Here is a 19496-nt window from a genome sequence, read left to right on the forward strand (position 1 = left end):
CCTAATAATTAAGGAAATTCTTATTAGGATGATCTATTTTTTATCCACCACAGTAACAAAAATGAAAAGCATTTACACATTCTGTGTTAGTGAGAAAATAAGCACTACTTAAACTGGCCAAGTGTTTTAAACTGCTAACTAGATAGTAACTCTCAAAACTTAAAACTTACATATCCCTTAATTGAGCAATTCTACCTCTAAAAATCTTAAGAGTGAATTATGTATATGTGCATAACATTTTATGCAGAAATATGCTCAGTGACAGCAACACTGTGGGAATAAAGGAAAACCAGAAACCACTTAAGGATAGAATGTAAGACAGTGCTGAGAGGGAGACTTTCAACTTTATCTACATATAGTTATACATTAGCACACATTATTTAAGTCTTAATAAAAAAATAATTAATGGATCATGTTATTTGTAAAGGAAAAATATAATTCCTTATTATTAAAAATAAAACATCTGCAGTGTTTTGTACTTTCTCATCAGTTTTTGTACACTTTCTCTGAACCCCACTGCATACTGTGATCAGAAGGGCAGGTAAGTACATCTCCATTCTTTTTAAAGGTGACAAGTGAGACTCAGGAAGGTCAACCAATTTATCAAGCCATGCAGCTTAGTAATGTTGAGCTTAGACTTAAGCCCACTGTAAGCATTAGAGCTTAGATCTAAGCTAACTCTAAATCCTAATGGTTGCTCTTCCCATATTTGATTCTTGGATATATCTTATTAGAGTATGTTTATAGATTCACACTTAAAAACCTATTGTAAAGAATGGATATTACTCCAAAGAGTTTTGTCATTCTGGTATAAAAATTAAGGGCTGAATGATGTCTAAAGATAAATGTATAAGCTACAACTGTTTTCAGTTATTTCTGGGAGGCCATTAAGGTTTTCTTCATTTTAAGGATGATCTTAGGACGACTACTGTTTCCCAGTCTTGGGAAGATAGCTACCAAACCATTACAAAGGAGTTCCTAGAAGATGAGAGAAAACATTATCATCCCAAATCCTTACTTTTTAGGTTACAAAAAAAGAGCATATATATTTCTTTTGCTTCACTGAATATCAGTCTTCCAAAACACAGGTAGTAACAACAGTATGAGACACAGAGCATACCATCAGGAAACTGGTCGGCATCATCATCAAACATAGCTTCCTTGAGGGCAGACTTATTGAAGGGACTGATGCTGTCTGAATAGTTATATGGATTATAATCTCGAGAGCGAGGAGAGGAGTGAGGAGGAATGGAATGGAGCAATGAGGCTTTATTGTCAAGGGCTGTTTGGCTTGAGTCAGTGGCATCACCTCCTGCTCTTGGGTCGGACATCCCTGGACCACCACACATCTATTAATGGAAGAGGAAGGGACAGCAAATTAACTCCTTTTCAAGTTATCAATTCAAAATTCTAAGAAAAAGTTTCCTCACTGCTTAAAGTTCTATTTTAAAAAGGTAACAATAACCAGCCGAAAAAATATTTATGTAATGATAATCATCATGAGTTAAAACTTACATTCAAAATGTCAAAGCTTATATAGTAAAGGTGTAAAGAAACCTGTTGAAGGTAAACAAAAACCATAAAAGAGTATTGTCTCTGCCCTGGCTGGTGTGGCTCAGTTGGCTGCAGTGTCATCCTGTACAATGAAAGGTCACGGGTTCAAACCCTGGTCAGGACACACACTCAGGAGAGCTTAGGTCTGGACTGGATCAAGTCATGTGGTTTATTATACTCTCAATAACTTCTAAGGTATGTAGTAATACTCCTATTTTCCTAATGAAGATACTGAGGTTTAGAAGTGATAATCTGACTAGCTAATAATTGCCAGGAACCAGGACTCAAACTCATTTATGCCAGCTCCCCACAATGTACCCTATCTCTCGGTGGGGGAGTGGGGGTCTCAGTTATTCTTACAAACCTGTCATTACTACCACACGTAGCTTTTGGGACAGAGAACGTCAAATGTGAGTGGTGAACTGGTTTTTGCACCCAGTTTACCAGGCTCCCCTGCCAGAGAAGCATGGGGAAGAAAACAAGAACAGGAAGGCAGAGGAGGGCGTCCTTCAGAGATGGGCCGAAGCTCTGCGCGGTTCTCAATTTCACAAACACAGAGAAGCCACAGATTCCTTAGGAGAGAGTGGATGGCTGGCTTTAAGAAAAGTGAGGCTGTCAGACAAAAGTCTAAGGAGTAAACTATAACTGTTTTTTGTATAATGGCAGAAGCAACAAACTGTACAATAATACAAATATCAGAAAGATAGATCATACCATTCTTATTGGAACTACACAAACAACTAATAATGCAAATCACTGTCACTACACTTAACAACAACAAAAAAATCTAAATGCCATATTTTGTCTTACAAGACCCAAGTAATCTGGCCCATGTGCCATTCCTCCACTCTTTCCTAATGTTCCAACTACACTGGCTTTTGCCCTGGCAGCCAACTATACATAGCTTGTTCTCATCTAATCGTCTTAGAAGCACTTGCTATTTCTTTTAAGGAATTCTCCTCTCCTTTATTAAGGTCTCAATGCAAATGTCACATTCTGATTGAGGCCTTCCCTGACCAATTAATCTAAAATAGATTCACTTTACATTTCAACCTAAAACTCCACAGTACTCAGTTCTATCTGAAAATCTACAAGGAACATGAGGGCATAACTATGCCTTCTAAATATAAGACCCAAAACAATGCCTGGCACATGGCAGATACACAGTAAATATTTGTGATTGACCCCTGGGAAATTATGTTTGAAAATGACAGGAAGCAAAGTTAAACAAAAAAAAAAAAAGAGAGAGAGAAAACCAAACCAAACCAAAAAGACTCTTAATGAAAAATCTGCAATGTAAGAATATTCAAATACTCACTGAATCGCCATCATCTTTTTTAGAATCCTTTTTCAATGGCTCATTCATATCTTCTTGACTACGGTAGCTGAAATTCTGAATTGCTTCAGTGACACCTCTAAGAGAGCTATAAATATCTTCAGAGTTCATATTTTCTGTGTCATAATCAAATGCACTATAAAAAAAGACAACTAATTTTTATTTATGTGCAGTTTTAAAATACAAACACATCTGAGGAGATTATGTAGGACATTTATAGAGATGGGATTAGAGAATGTATATTCCCTAAAGCAAAAGAAAACTCAACACCTATAAATGGTTAAAGTACATGTCTCCTTGTCCACCCATTAAGGGCAGCATAATAAATGGTTTGTCTTTTCACCTTTAAAGATGTTCTGATTAACCAGGGGCCAGCAAACTCTGACTCCTGAAATCTAAGAATGTTTTTTACATTTTTATTTTTTATTTATTTATTTATTTTTATTCTCACCCAAGGGCATTTTTAAAATTTTTTGTTCAGATAGAGGAGGAGGGAGAGAGAGGAAGAGAGAGAGAGAAACACTGATGTGAAAGGGACACATCGAGTGGCTGCCACCCGCACGACCCAACCAGGGCCGGGGACAAACTGCAACCGAGATATGTGCCCTTAGCGGGAACCGAACCCGGGTCTCTCCGGACCGCAGGTCGACGCTCTAACCGCTGAGCCAAACCGGCCAGGGCTGTTTTCTACATTTTTAAATAGTTGAGAAAAAAATCAAAATAGTATTTCATGACACATGCAAATTATATAAAATTCACATTTCAGTGTGCATAAATAAACTGTACTAGAACATAGTGACACTCATTTATTTAGGTATTGTCTATGGCTATTTTCACCCTATTATCATCATAAATGAGTAGATGTGACAAAGACTGCATGGCCCACAAAGCCTAAAATATTTACCATATGGCCATTTACACAAAGGCTGCTAACTCCTGTGATTAACTCACACTAACAATAGTGCTTGAACTTTTAACACTGAACATATTATTGACATTAATTCTATTATCAAATTCTCAAATTCAACCAAGGCTGGAATGTAGCTATTAAAATTGTTACATATATATAACACAGAATAGGCTAGATGATTAGTTTACAATATATTTTTTCTTTCTTAGATGCTGAAGTATCCTATAATTTTAATGAATTATGATGAAACATGCTATGGTATATATAGCTAATAAAAAAGAATCAAGTTAGTAACTACAAATATGGACTACTATGCAAACTATTTTTAAAACGACAGGAAAAAGGAAAAACTATTCACTAATGTGTCAAGAAGTTCATCTGAAATACAGCCCATGCCTGATTGCACAAAAGTACGAAAATTATATGTCTTATATTTTATATTAAGTACCAATCTCACAGTTCGATTTTTCTTAAGAAGTATTACATGTCATTTTATTTTTATCCCTTCTCCATTTTTATGTTTTTGTCTGTAAGCTTATTTTTTCTATTTTTAGAAGTGATTGGACAATATTTGATCTAAATATCCATCATTATAACTTGACCTCACTGTTTTTACTTAGTATAACTAAAAGATACAATTTTCAATTTATTGGATTTGTACAGCATATCTGAGAAACACACTATGTTATTCAATGTACAAGCTATAATTTACAAAAGCTATGCCACTAAGTTTTCTTTTGACTTATTATTAACATTTAAATAATTACTTTTGGAATAAATGTTACATTTTTTGAGTGTACTAAGTTCCTATGTGTTCTAAGAAGACATTTCGACTCAAGTGGAAATCAACTGGAATTATATTAATGTCTGTTTTTCTAATAATAAAAATCTGCAGTAACAAACCATGATGGAAAATTATGCCTTTATTACCTTGGAGATAAAGTATTCTGTGATGTATTGGTAGGAGAAGTAAGAGGACTGGACCAGTTGGCTGGTGAACGTGGTGCTGGTCTTGTCAAAGGACTCCCCATGGTACTCTGATGGAGGGATGGAGGGAGTCAAATAAATATTAACACATGACAGTTATGCAAAGGACTCCCCATGGTACTCTGATGGAGGGATGGAGGGAGTCAAATAAATATTAACATATGACAGTTATGCAAAGGACTCCCCATGGAACTCTGATGGAGGGGGTCAAATAAATATCAACATATGACAGTTAGGTTAAGTTCAACGAAAAGACTCTTAAGGAAAGCACACAATCAAGAAGTTGAATAATATAAAAGCCATATTTATAGATCTGTATTTTAAATATTCATGTATTTATCTCTGATTTCTGTAGGAAAAAACTTTCTTCCCATTCAGAAATCTAACTTTTTAGTCTTTATTTTGTTCTCACCCACTTCTGACTCTCAAATATTATCAATATCTTTACCTCAAAGATCCAACATGATCTGAAATTAATAATTTTAAATTAACTTTCTGTTCTGAGCCAATTTCCTTCCTCCAACCATTATTAATGCTCAAAGTTTATTCCTCCTTGAGTTTGCTTTAATAATGATTTTCACAAAGACACCAAAGGCATAAAAATCTGGTCATGTTATGAATTTACCTCTCTCTTAAGATTTAACAAAATAATCTGTTCTCCTTTTAAAAAGATAACTAATTTTGGTCCTAGGAAATTGTTCTTAGATTGTTTTTAACCCTCAGACTTTACCTTAAGCTTGCCATAAGTGAATCTATTTTCTCCTTTACCCATTATCAAAGATCTGTCTTTTAAAAACAAGTTCAATTGTTTAGGCATATTATGTAAATGATCCTATACCATTTAGATCTATAACAATGGAATGTTTCCTTTACTCAAACTTTACTTCCCCAAAACAAAATCCAGTATATCCAAGCACCTTTGGACTGACAAGCCTGTAATTATTAAATATAAACACATCTTTTTAAGCACTTACCCTCTTTGGACTTATATGTTAACCCTGGAATAAGTCATCCCTCTAGTCCACAAATAAGAATCAGTTAATCTAAAGAGCATGTCTTAATTCTAATGGCTTACAAAGCTAATGCTGTCATCTAAGTTCTTGCTTTCATTTTGCTTTCCTTTTTCATATTCTGGCCACCACATTAATGTACAACAAATTATAACATAAACATGACAGGCCAAAGGACTCGATTCTTTCCAGGACAATATTTAATTCAGCTCAGGAAATACTGTCCAATGTAAATACAAAAATTAAATATTAGCATCAAGTTTACTTCATGTAAAGAAGAGCAGTTATTGTTAAACCAACCATCATATAATAGCCAAGAAAAAAACTATAAAATACCTGGGTTCCATTGCCAGCGTTTCGAAGGTGATTATGAAGAAGCTTGGTAGCACCATCCTGAAAAGTTTTTGGTAAAGCTCCTAATAACATTGTAAACTCTGGGGTATTGAGTTCAAACAGGGAAATCAGCACTGAGTGTGCTGCCTAGAAAACACAAGAAGTAAATTAGTATATTGTGGTTACTCAAAGGGAATCATTTTCTTCATTCAACATTTCTGTTCAACAGCACTAGGCCATCTTTCCCAGAAAAACAGATGTTCCTATATGCTTTAAAATTCCTTTGCTGAAAGAATAAAACTGTTTAACCTATTTATTTTTTGAAAGAAAGAATATGAAAAGTACAACAAATACAGATTAAAAAATGAACAGCCAAAGTTAACTAGACAGCAGTTCCAGGGTTACTCCATACTCCATCGTACATACACTATATTCCACAGTGTACATCAATATATACTACTACCTCAGTTTTCCTAATAAATGATTATAAGAAGAGCCCTGGCCAGTTTGGCTCAGCGGTTAGAGCGTCGGCCTGCGGTCCGGAGAGACCCGGGTTCGGTTCCCACTAAGGGCACGTACTTTGGTTGCAGTTTGTCCCCAGCCCTGGTTGGTCGTGCGGGTGGCAGCCACTAGATGTGTCCCTTCACATCGATGTTTCTCTCTCTCTCTCCCTTCCTCTCTCTCCCTCCCACTCTATCTGTACAAAAAATGGAAAAATATCCTCGGGTGAGGATAAAAAAAAAAAAAAAAGAAGAAAGATGTAATTAAAAATAAAGATGCATATCCCTAAGCTATACAAAGTCTGTCCAGAGCAACTTGATTATTTGAATTTCATTTTCTCCATATGTGATTCTTAAATTAACTGGCCGAATCTCGTCTTCTTTTCAAGCAGCTAATCTAACAAATCTACAATTTGAAGCTAAATCTTCTCTAACATTTTTGTTGAAATGGAAAAAAAAAAAAAACTTACAAATTTCTTTTCTTCCTCTAAAGTAATCAACTGAGTTATTAACAGCCAAACTTTGGAATTCAGGTTATATAGAACCTTAACTGAAAGGAGAAACTCAAATGGTTCATGATCATGACTTGTATCTAAATTCACTGACCTCATTCTATGAAAACCTAAGTGTTCTGTTTATGGCATTAGAATATACAATACTACAGGATTGGTTACACTGTTACATCGGAGCAATGGCATACTACACAACATAGCCTTGAAAGATGATATAGCTCTATCCATGGAGAAATGGGGAGAGGATTATTATGTACTGCTGAAGGAAAAAGATAAACCAAGTTATAACATAAGCCCATTTTGTTAAAAACAACCAAGTATACAATTTGAGGGTATATACTCTAACATGTTAATAGTGCTTAAAGAAAGTGATTTGTATTTTGAAACCAAACTTTATGATCCTGTCTCTTTGGGAACCACAACATTGAGAGGACCTCAATTTAACTGGAGCAAATGAATTAATGACTGTTACAGTATACTTCATTCCATGTAGACTTTATTTTGGTATATGAGATTCAGCTTCTATTCCCCTTAGAAACAGCTCATCTGCTCCCCAAATCATTTACCAATGAGTGAGTCCTTTCCTCATAACTTGAAGTGAAACCCTGATTGTGAACTAATCTATGTAAACCTAAGAGTCTCTGGACCTTCCTTTATGTGCCATTGATCTGTCTATTTCTCATTAAATACTACAGGTTTAAATTGCATGATTTAAATTGCAATAGCTTTCGTATATTTTGATGAAGTCCTTCATTTGTTAGTTTATATTTTAATGTCTTATTTGCTTTACTAAATACATTTTATATTTACTTAAAAATAATTTTTCAAATCTTCAAATAAAAATAATACATAGTTATGGATTTTAAAAAACCAAACTGTACTAGAAAAGGTTTTATAATTCTTTTTTTGTTAATCTTCACCCAAGGATATATATTTTTCCATTGATTTCAGAGAGAGTAGAAAGGAAGGAGGGAGAGAGAGAAAAACATCGATGTGAGATTGATTGGTTGCCTCCTGCATGAACGGCAACCCAGGTACATGCTGCTTATCAGAATCAAACCCTAGACCCTTTGGTCCTTGGGCCGATGCTCTAACCACTGAGCAAAAATAGCCAGGGCAGGTTTCATAATTCTTAATTCCCCTGTTCAGCTCTCCAAAGAGTTCTTTGTAATGTTTGCTTTTCTCTGTTAGGCATTCATAGGCCTACATAATTATTTATTGATTTATCAGCTTTTTTTTTCAGATAGAGTGGGGAGGGGGAGAGAAACATCTACGTGAAAGGGACACGTCGAGTGGTTGCCACCCATACAACCCAACCTGGGCCGCGGACAAACTGCAACCGAGGTACATGCCCTTAGTGGGAACCGAACCTGGGTCTCTCTGGACCGCAGGCCGACGCTCTAACTGCTGAGCCAAACTGGCCTGGGCTGAAAATAGGTGCCTTTTAATATCAACCTTATCTTTCCTACCATTCCTTACGCAACATAGTCATAGTCCATTTTTATCACATTAGCCAGCATAATCTTTAAAACTGTAAGTCAGATCATATAACTCCCTAACTTAAAACATGCCAATGGTTTTTAGTCACATCAGCATTCTTGTTCTTGGAACATTCCCCCAATTTTTTTTTTAAGCCTTACCTGAGGATATTTTTAAATTTATCTTTAGACAGAGTGTGTGTGTGTGTGTGTGGGGGGGGGGGGGGGGGACAGAGAGAGAGAGAGAAACATTGACATGGGAGAGACACACTGATTGGCTGCCACCTGCATGACCCCAACCAGGGCTGGGGACAAACTGCAACTGGGGTATATGCCCTTGGCCAGAATTAAACCCAGAACTCCCTGGTCCACAGGCCAATGCTCTAACCACTGAGCAAAACTAGCCTGGGCACATTCCCCAATTCCTAACTCTGATGAGATACAATTTATCTTTTTCCTTTTGTTGTTTGCGTTTTTGGTGCATATCTAAGAATTCATTGCCAAATCCCAAATCATGAAGATTTATCCCTGCTTTCTTTTAAGAGTTTTATAGGTTTAGCTTTGACATTTAAATCTTTGACCTATTTTGAGTTAATTTCTGCATATGATGTGTGATAGGATTCAACTTCATTCTTTTGCAAGTGCCTATTTAGTTGTCCAAGAGCACAATTTGTTGAAAAACACTATTGTTTCCTTATTGAATGACCCTGGCATCCTTGTTAAGCATCAGCTGGCTACAGATATATAGGTTTATTTCTGCACTCTCAATTCTATTCCATTGGTCTTTATGCCTGTCCTTACGGCAGTACCACAGTCTTGATTACAGCTGCTTTGTACTAGGTTTTGAAATCAGGAAGTGTCAAGTTCCCCTATTTTGTTCTTTTTCAAGATTGTTTTGGCTATTATGGGTCCTTGGCAATCCTACATGAACTCTGGAATCATTTTATCAATTTCTACGAAGCCATCATGGATTTTGATAGGTAGATTACATTTATTTAGTGTATCACTTTGGGAGTACTGCCATCTTAACAATGTTAAGTCTTCTAATCCATAAACATGGATGCTTTTTCACTTACTTAAATCTTCTTTCTTTCAAAATGGTTTCATATTTTCTTCTATACATTTTGTACTTTTTTGTTAATCTTATTCTTAAGTACCTGAATATTTTTTACATTTTGTACTTTTTTTTTGTTAATCTTATTCTTATAAGTACCTGAATATTTTTTATCTTATTGTAAATAAATTATTCTTCATTTCATTTTTGGACTGCTCATTACAAGTGTTTAGAAATACAACTGATTTTTGTGTATTTATTTTATATCCTGCAACCTTGCTAAAGCTGTTTATTAGTTCTAATAGTTTATTAGTGATTCCTTAGGATTTTATATATATGAGATCATATATATATGTATTTCTGCAAACAGAAATAGTTCTAATTCTTCATTTCTGATCTGGACTTTTTTTTTTTTGGCCAAACTGGCCTGGCTAGAACCCCACTACAATGTTTGAATGGAAATGTTAAGAGCAGAGACATCTTGTCTACTTTCTGATTTTCGAAAGAAAGTATCCAGTCTTTCACTTTCACCATTAAGTATGATGTTAACTGGATTCTGTAGATTCTTTTATTGAATTAAGGACATTTCCTTCGTTTAGTTTCTTTTTGTTTTATAATCACGAAAATATGTTAGATTTTTGCCAGATGCTGTTTCTATAGAGATGATCATGTACCTTTTTACCATTGATATGGTGTATTCCATTAACAGATTTATAGATGTTCAATTACTGACTGGGAATTGAACTGGTGACCTTTCAGTGCACGGGCCGACACTCAACCAACTGAGGTACACTGATCAGGGTTGTGGATATTTATATATTTTATTACTAAGTCAATCTTTTTACCTCTTCTATTCACATCTATTTCTTCTTGAGTCAGTTTTGGTAGTTTGTGTCTGTCTAGAAATCTGTCCATGTCATCTAAGCTAATTAATTTACTGGCCTAGTATTCCTTCATAATCCTTTCTATTTATGTAAGGTTAGTAGTAATATTACCTTTCATTTCTAATTTAGTAATTTGAGTATTTTTTTTTTTTTCCCCTTGGTCAATCTAGTAAAAGATTGTGAATTTTGTTGATCTTTTCCAAGAATCAGCTTTGGGTTTCATGGATTCTTTTCTATTGTTTTCCTACTTTCTAATTCATTTATTTCTATTTTAATCTTGATGTCTCTCTTTCTGCTTATTTTAGGTTTAGTTTGCTCTACTTTTTCCAGTGTTGTAAGGTGGTAGATTAGGCTATTCATTTGAGATCTTTCTTCTTTTTTAATGTAGGCATTAGCAGCTATAAATTTCCCTCTAAGCATGATCCCATAAGTTTTAGTATGTCGTTATCTTCATTTGCATTCATCTCAATGTATTTTCTCAGTTCCCTTTTGATTTCTTCTTTGATCCACTGGTGATTTAGGAGTATGTAAATATCCACATATTTGTGAGTTCCGTTTCCCTCTGTTAATAATTTCTAATATCATTCCACTGTGATCAAAGAACATATTTTGTATTATTTTTATCTTTTAAAAAAAAATCAATTGAAGTTTGCTTCATGGCCTATCATATGCACTTGAGAAGAATGTATAGTCTCTGCTCTTGCTGGGTGTTCATCATTAGAAATAAAGGTCAGAAAATTTATATTCTGTGTACTCTTTTGAATCAAATATTGAGGGAAATGATTTACCAAGGAAGAAAGTAAATAAAGCTAGATATAGGATGCAAGAAATAAATGAGTAGGGTTAAAGAGAAGTCTGAGAAATATGGTGAAGAGAACAGACGGTCTAGGAAAAAGCTCAGAAAAATAAATAATTTATATTTTTGAGCATATGGAAAGTATTAGCCATAGGCATATGGCTGGGACGTCAAAAATACTAACAGATAAGCCCTGGCCGGTTTGGCTCGGTGGTTAGAGCGTCGGCCTGCGGTCCCGAGACCCGGGTTCGGTTCCCGCTAAGGGCATGTACCTCGGTTGCAGTTTGTCCCCAGCCCTGGTTGGTCGTGCGGGTGGCAGCCACTCGATGTGTCCCTTTCACATCGATGTTTCTCTCTCTCTTCCTCTCTCCCCCTCCCACTCTACCTGAACAAAAAAAAAAAATAGAAAAATGTCCTCAGGTGAGGATAAAAAAAAAACAAAAAACTAACAGATAATTAAACATTAAAGTCCTGGCTGGTGGCTCAGTTGGTTGGAGCATTATCCCCTACACCAAAAGAGTGTGTGGGTTCAATTCCCACTCAGGGCACATACCTAGGTTTCAGGTTCAATCCCCAGTGGGGGCATGTATGGGAGGCAACCAATTAGTTTCTTTCTCACATCAATGTTTCTCTCTCACATCATCATCAACAATAACAAAAAACATATCCCCAAGTGAGGATTAAAAAAAAAAAAAAAAACAGAAAGAAGGCAAGTAGCAAACCATGTGGTGTAGGAGTGAATACTTCCAAAGTGAAACTGATGACCAACAACTTATTCATAAGTATTCTGAAGGTTATGGGGAAAGATCTAGAAAAAGATGTGGGAATAATATGGGAAAGCTAAGTCTGCATTTACCAAGTAGATAGACAGATACATAATGACTAGATTCATCAACAGTATCAATAGATAATGTCTAAAATTAATAAGTCAAAGATAGTATAAAGCTCTTACTTGAAATACATAGATAAATAAATACAAGGGGAAAGATTTGAAATATTTGAATGGTTAACAGATTAGACTGAGAATATTATGGCAAGGACAATCTTTTTATTCTAAGTGTGAAAATTTTACTCATATTACGTGGATAAAACTTAAAATAATTTACAAGAGAAGATTTTTTAAAAAAGGGTCTTCATATAACCAGGTAAATAACTCAATGCTAACTAGTATTGTTCTGAAAATATTAGCTTCCTTCACTGGCAATCCAAAACGACTGACTTGCTTTTCTAATTTATCTTCTAGACCTTATGTTAAAACATACCTTCCGAACATCAGAACTTTTGGGTTCTGTTGTCCAAGTGATAAATCGAGAGACTGCCAAGCGAGTTTCACTGGAATTTATAAAATCTCCTGGGTCCATTTGTTTGGCCAGAGTTTCTATATATTTAAGAATAGCAACCTTCACCTGCAGAGGTAAGCACAATGAGAGAGGACAATCAGATGGTCACTGAGGGACACTGAGAACATTTCAAAAACAATTCAGTGATTATTTTTTTGACAAAAAGTGAAACAAAACAAAACATAAAACCACCACCAACAAAGAATTAAACCACCACCTACCTACCTGAGGTGCAAGTATAGGATAATGTGAATTTTTGTTTTTCACACAGAGCAGTACTTTTAAGTCGCAGACGTTTCACTGCTCATGTCTGAACAACTGCTGAGGACTCTCTTGACAGAATTATACACCTCTCCGTGAGTTTGCCTTCGGAGCTTACAGCTGACTCTTGTCTAGACTCCCTGAGAGCCAGTCTTTTATCAACTGAGTGTAATTTGGCTTTTGGGAAAATGAAGCAAAGTATTTTGAAAATAAGGCGTTACAACTCAAGTGAGTAATTAAGGTGGGCAATATAGGGCCTTTATCAATTATACAGTAAGACTCACACAATCAGACCAGGTTCTTTAACAGGTCCATCAAGTGCTAGAACTACCTTCCAAAAGAAGTGTCACAAAATGTTTTACACAAGTACCCTGGAAAAGACAACACTTATTTGTATAAGAGTTATATGTAGGTTTAAAAAGTCTTATTATTCTCCCAGGAATGATGTGTGGCTGCATGGTGGGATGCCGAGTTCAGAATTAGCAAGAGGTAGGCACAGCAGCTCACTTCTTCCTTACAATTAGCCTTTTTTTTTTTTATCCTTATAAAAAGATACAGTTAAATTATTTCCCTTCTTTCAGGTATGTTGGGGCAGAAAAAATAGGTTGAGAACCACTATTTTTAAAGTCATATCTTCAAACATTCCAGGATTTCTAAATAATGGTTAAGACTTTACCAATACACTTTAGAAGTGGCACCTGGCAGAGAGCACAGTCCTTAGATACAGAAGATGCCAAACACATTCTAAATGCTGATCTATAAGTAAGACAACAACCTTGGAAATATATTGCCAAAGATTAAGGTACTTAGTTTTTTATACTCTTTCTGCCCCAATTATTGACATTAATGTGTCATTTTACTCACTCAATCCAAATAAGGTCTTGGAAAGTATAATGCTAATATGCAGGAAGTAAAACTTTAAAATAAGGTTCTGATGCTTTTGTATTTTCCATTTTCTGCTTCCAGTTAAACAAACAAAAAAAGACAGAAGGGAACAAATTACATATTACATTTCCAAATGAATGAATTTTAAGAAGTAATCAAAACTTTATAAAATAAATTTTAAAAATCCAAGAGTTAACTTATCAGCTGTCCTGGGTAAAATGTACAGTGGAGAGGGGAAGAGACACGCGGTTACATACAGCTGCAGGCCCCACGCAACTAGGGCAGAACGTAATACTGTGCATTCTTGGAGCCACATCACCTTCTATCAGTGTTAACACATGAAAGGTGCTATAGTAAATTTTAAAAATTAACACCGATGTATTTTATTTTCAATCTGCCACCCTTAATAACTAGGTAATTTATTCACATGATGAGATTCAATTAGAGCAGTGTCTTAGCAATTTATAGAGGTATGCAACGTTTTAAAAGGGTTTCATCGAGTAGGCATGTTTGCCATATTAATAGGCAAAATAACCACAATACACATAATGATTTGAAAGTTTACATTTTAGTGGAATATTTTACAAGGTCATAGACATAGTCTGTAATTTTAATAACACAAGCATGCATTCTTCTTTTTTTAAAAAGTATTTTTATTGATTTTTAGAGAGAGAGGAAGGGAGAGGTAGAGAGAGAAACATCGATCAGCTGCCTTCCACATGGCCCCTACCAGGGATCAAGCCTGCAACATAGGCATGGACCCTGACAGGGAACTGAACCATCAATCTTTTGGTGCATGGGACAATGCCTAACCAACAGAGCCACAATGGACAGGGCAACATGCATTCTTCTTAAGAGAAGAAAAAAATAATCTAGTTGCCTTAAGGTGTATATAATTCTACAACATGTTTGTGAATCCCGGAAAAAGAGGTCATCGAATTACATTTTGTAAAATATTACTTACTCAAATAAAAGCACTCTGTATTGCCATTTCCCCCTATTCTATTACTTTCTTTCTGATATTTAACCACGGTATACTGTGAGAGACATAGAATTTTATACAAATATCCATCTTTTATCGGAAAGATCCATCATTTTTTTCAAAAGCATTTTCACAGATCTCATACTTGTTATTTGTGTTTTTCTTTTAATCTGTTAAGTTTTTTATTATTAATCCTGTCACTCATCTGAACATTAGTTCTATTTTTGGCATAAGGTATGAATGGCTTCAATATAACTTCCTGCTATCCTAAAATATCAATTTAAGAGCTGAAGATTAATTTTCCCCTACAGTTTTGCTTGTATGTATATATAATATGTAATATAAAATATACAATAAAAAGGTCATATAAAGAGTCTGATTCCAGTCTCCAGTATAATGTTTTCCAATAGGAAAGCTGATTTTAAGTTGTCTATTTCTCATTTCCCTCTGCCTTTTATGTCTTTCTCATCAGGTCTTAGAAAGTTTATTCTCTCCCTCAACTCTCCTATCACCCTTATTTCTTAAGCTAATTAATGGTTTAGACCTCCATTTCCACTGGCCCAAGAAACATTTCTACATATATTTTCAACACTTCAATACCTACCACCAGTACCTAAATCATAACCCTGATTACAGTTCATAGTATAAAAAATTATAAGTTCACCCTGGCTGGTTTGGCTCAGCGGATAGAGCGTCAGCCTGCGGTTCAGAGAGACCCGGGTTCGGTTGCCACTAAGGGCACGTAACTCAGTTGCAGTTTGTCCCCAGCCCTGGTTGGGTTGTGCGGGAGGCAGCCACTAGATGTGTCCCTTTCTCATCGATGTTTCTCTCTCTCCCTCTTACTCTATCTGAACAAAAAAAAAAAAAAAAATTATAAGTTCTATATTCCATTATAAATTTAAAATGCTTAGCACAATGCCTTGGACAAAGAATGAGTTCTAAACATTTTTATAAACAGTATCAAGTAATTATTATCTTCTGAAGGTCACTTTTCACAATTAAAACAGATGGAATTTCCTTCACAAAGCAGCTCTGAGAAAATAACATTGTGTTGAGTGTAAGTCAACCCTGGTAAGAAACATAATTGTGATTTTAAGACAAAATCATATTCAGAAACTTAAAGGAAAATCAGTCCTGGGCAGTAATGCTTGTGAAAATATATTTCGTGCAAGAATAGAGCAGAAAAATATAAGGAATATAAATGCACATATGCTTGTTATTTCCCTGACTTTAATCTCATTGAATAATACTAGGAAACACTTTAGTAAAGAATTCAGGAGTTCTTTGTTTATATCAAATTATTTCTATTTTAATTTAATGATTACTTTTATAAAAATTTAAAATCAACCTAGTTTTCACATAAATTAATAGGAAAATGTGTGCTAACAACAGAGAAAGTTAATCTGATTCTAAATTTTATGCACACATCAAATATATCACATTGAAAAAAGAAAAAAAAACACCACATTACTACTTCAGTTAAGAAAAAAAGCACTGAGACTAAACTTTTTTTTTAAACAAATTTTTTTGTTTACTAAAATAAATATAGGTAAAACTGACACTTTGCCCAAAATACCTATTCAGATTCTAAATTAAAAAAAAAGAAAAAGTATTGGGAAATCACAAACATAAAATTAGATAAGATTTTACAGAACAGAGTTTGCATTACGAGCTTAGGGTTAGATGGCCATACTTGTGTTGCTTTCTAAATGTGTACCGCCACTAAGCTTCTCCAAAGAACAGCCTGGCATTTGAATAACATTTGAAATTAAAGTATGTGCATGCTTACAAGGCTTACGAAGGTTAGTAGTTGAACACAGATGCATATAAACATTATCTGAAACACTGCAGAACTGGGAAAGAGAGTTAAGAAAAGAAATGATGCAGATTGAAACAAAAACAAAAAAAACCTTGGAGCTCCAAAAAGAGTGAAGCTGGTCCCGAAGTGCTGGCTTGACTGTCTGAAAGTTTATAAAAACAAAATCCACTGATTGAAAAGCTTTCACGTGACAGAAATACACACATCAACATAACTTTATTAATAAAACATTTCAATTCTTTATGTCTTCAAAAGACTTCAAATCTTTACCTTCAAACTTGGTGTTTGAGTCTGATCAACTGTAAATCTCATTAGAATATTGAATTGAAGATCATTTGGAAAAGATTCTCTAAAAGGGAAAAAGCAAAACAAAACAAAAATTAACTCAGCAAGTAAGCATTTAGTAAACTTAATAAAAAATTATGCTTAATACCAAACCAACATGTCATTCCAAAAGAATACATGAATTACTACATATCTGTATGTGATACAATATACAATAAAATTTATCCCCCCCAAAAAGTCTTAACATTTTAATTTATATCCTGTAGGGGTTTGGAAATCAACACTATAATAAATAATGATCTATCTTGCCTCAACTATAATTTAAAAAAAAAATTCAGCGCTGGCTGGTTTGGCTCAGCAGTTTGAGCGTTGGCCCGTGGACCGGAGAGTCCTGGGTTCAGTTTCCGCTAAGGCATGAACCTTGGTTGCAGTTTGTCCCCGGCCCTGGTTGGGGTTGTGTGGGTGGCAACTGGTCAATGTGTCTCTCTCACATCGATGTTTCTCTCTCTCTTCCTCCATCTCTCCCTTCCGCTCTATCTGAAGATAAATGCAAAAAATGTCCTTGGGTGAGGATTAAAAAAAAAAATTCAGAAAAAGTTCAACATTATTAGACATGTTTTCCCACAACTAATGTCTGAATTCTAGACTCAACTCAGTGAATTAAAAGATTATTTGAAATATGTCATTTCAACAATCTACACAAGAGTAAAAATATACTATTGGTTCTGAAAAAAGATTCTGAATATTTCAATGCATAATAAAACATTCTTTTTAAACTTAGAAAATATTTCATTTTTACAGTAAATTGAATAAAATCTTCAACTTAACTTAGCAGATAAATCCTAATTATGATAAAATTCCACCTTAAATTACTCAACAAATGTTAATGACATCTTTATGAAAGAAAGCAGTGTTTGATCTAAGGACAAATGTTGCATAAAATATACCATGTGAATGGGCATGAACAATTGTAAAATGGAGCCTATGCAGTTCAAATGGGTTGGAAAGACTCAGCTATCTCAACCTTTAACACAGAAATGAAATATTCCTGATTATCATCAGGTAAACTTGAAATATATTTTAAAAAAAATATTACCTTGTGACATCAAGGGCTTTCTGAACTTTTGCCTGAACAGATCCAAGCAAATCAGCACCCATTTTTTTTAGTAGTTGCGTCAGCAATACAAACAACCAATCTTGAAGATCGTCTTTGTGGACTTGTATGAAGTCCACTAGAGTCTCCAAAAACATGCTGAACACCTACAGTGGATAAACAGGGGAGGGGAGAGAAAAAGGAGGAAATATTGACCTTTATGATCAATTCAAACTGAAATAGAAAGGAATACAGGAATCAGAGGCACAGCGATTGGCAGCCAAGCAGAAAAACAATCTCTCTTGCTTTTCATTGGACTCTGTGATACAAGAGTACATCTGAAATGTTATCCAACTTCTGCTGAAGTTCGACAATTAGCTATTCCATGCAGCATCACTTGGTAAAGAAACTTTGGCCATAATGACTGGCACACCTACAGCTTAAACTGGTTAAACTGAAAATCCATTTCATCTGAAATTTAGGGCGAGGAACTATACCTATAGTTTCACTGGTCCTAAGCTCTTAGGAAGACTGTCATTGAGTACATCAGAATAAGACTATGCTGACAGCCACCTTAACGAGTAAGATCATTCTGACACAATGTGCTAACAGAGGCTCCTTTTTCTCAAAATGTCAGTTGTCACAGATTTTTTTTTGTTATAAAATATATTATTTACTAAACTGCCCCAAAAGTAATTTAAGTGATTTAGGATAACTATAACTAAAATAAAATATATAAATTCAGGATACAAATTTACATATAAATTTTAATGATTTTTAAAAAGTCCTAGAATGGCATGCTATTAACCTCCATTTTTTTTCTTAAATCCTCACCTGAGGATATTTTTCTGTTTATCTTCAGATAGAGTGGGAGGGAGAGAGAGGGAGAGAAAGAGACAGAGAGAGAAACATCAATGTGAAAGGGACACATTGACTGGTTGCCTCTTGCACAACACCAACCAGGGCCAGGGATGAACCGCAACCAAGGTATGTGCCCTTGGCTAGAATTGAACCTGCAACTCACTGGTCTGCGGGCTGACACTCTAACCACTGAGAAAACCAACCGGTCAGGTGTAACCTCCATTTTTATTGATGGGTTTATACTCGGTTCCAATATTAATCTACTAGTTTAAAAAAATTTGTAAGATAAAAACATTTTAAAGGGACACTAATATTTGTAAGTGATGTATGTCATTAAAATACTTATGAAAAGTGACTTACTTAATGTGTATTTTATCTCTTTACAAGAAATTCCACAGCATACTGGAAAATTTGTTTCTAGGTAAATAGGAAAAAAACTCTTAAGATAATGCCAGGCATGTTGTATTGAGACAATTTATAATCAAACTAGAGTTATAAAAACTATGGTTTAAAAAAGTATATCTGAAAGTATCTATTTTAATTTGAAGATTAACAGTTTTGTTCTCAATACATACTTTATTTCTTGACTTTCCTTTATACAATTACATATAAACTC

The 19496-nt window shown here is 34.8% G+C and overlaps 1 protein-coding gene across 14 annotated transcripts in view; it reads right to left on the reverse strand.

Moving 5' to 3' along the window:
• CLASP2 (cytoplasmic linker associated protein 2) overlaps positions 1–19496 on the reverse strand; it is a 158665-nt gene that overhangs the window by 12867 nt on the left and 126302 nt on the right. For all 14 annotated transcript variants that reach the window (XM_036266077.1, XM_036266076.1, XM_036266073.1 and 11 more), the window contains 7 exons: positions 18023–18186; positions 16912–16990; positions 12617–12760; positions 6134–6277; positions 4731–4837; positions 2873–3026; positions 1121–1349 (listed from right to left, as the gene is read on the reverse strand). In XM_036266077.1, the coding sequence (XP_036121970.1) occupies positions 1121–1349; positions 2873–3026; positions 4731–4837; positions 6134–6277; positions 12617–12760; positions 16912–16990; positions 18023–18186 (1021 nt within the window). The remainder of the gene's footprint in view (positions 1–1120; positions 1350–2872; positions 3027–4730; positions 4838–6133; positions 6278–12616; positions 12761–16911; positions 16991–18022; positions 18187–19496) is intronic.

Source organism: Molossus molossus, unplaced genomic scaffold (assembly GCF_014108415.1).
Source record: "Molossus molossus isolate mMolMol1 unplaced genomic scaffold, mMolMol1.p scaffold_m16_p_18, whole genome shotgun sequence".
Lineage (NCBI taxonomy): Eukaryota > Metazoa > Chordata > Mammalia > Chiroptera > Molossidae > Molossus > Molossus molossus.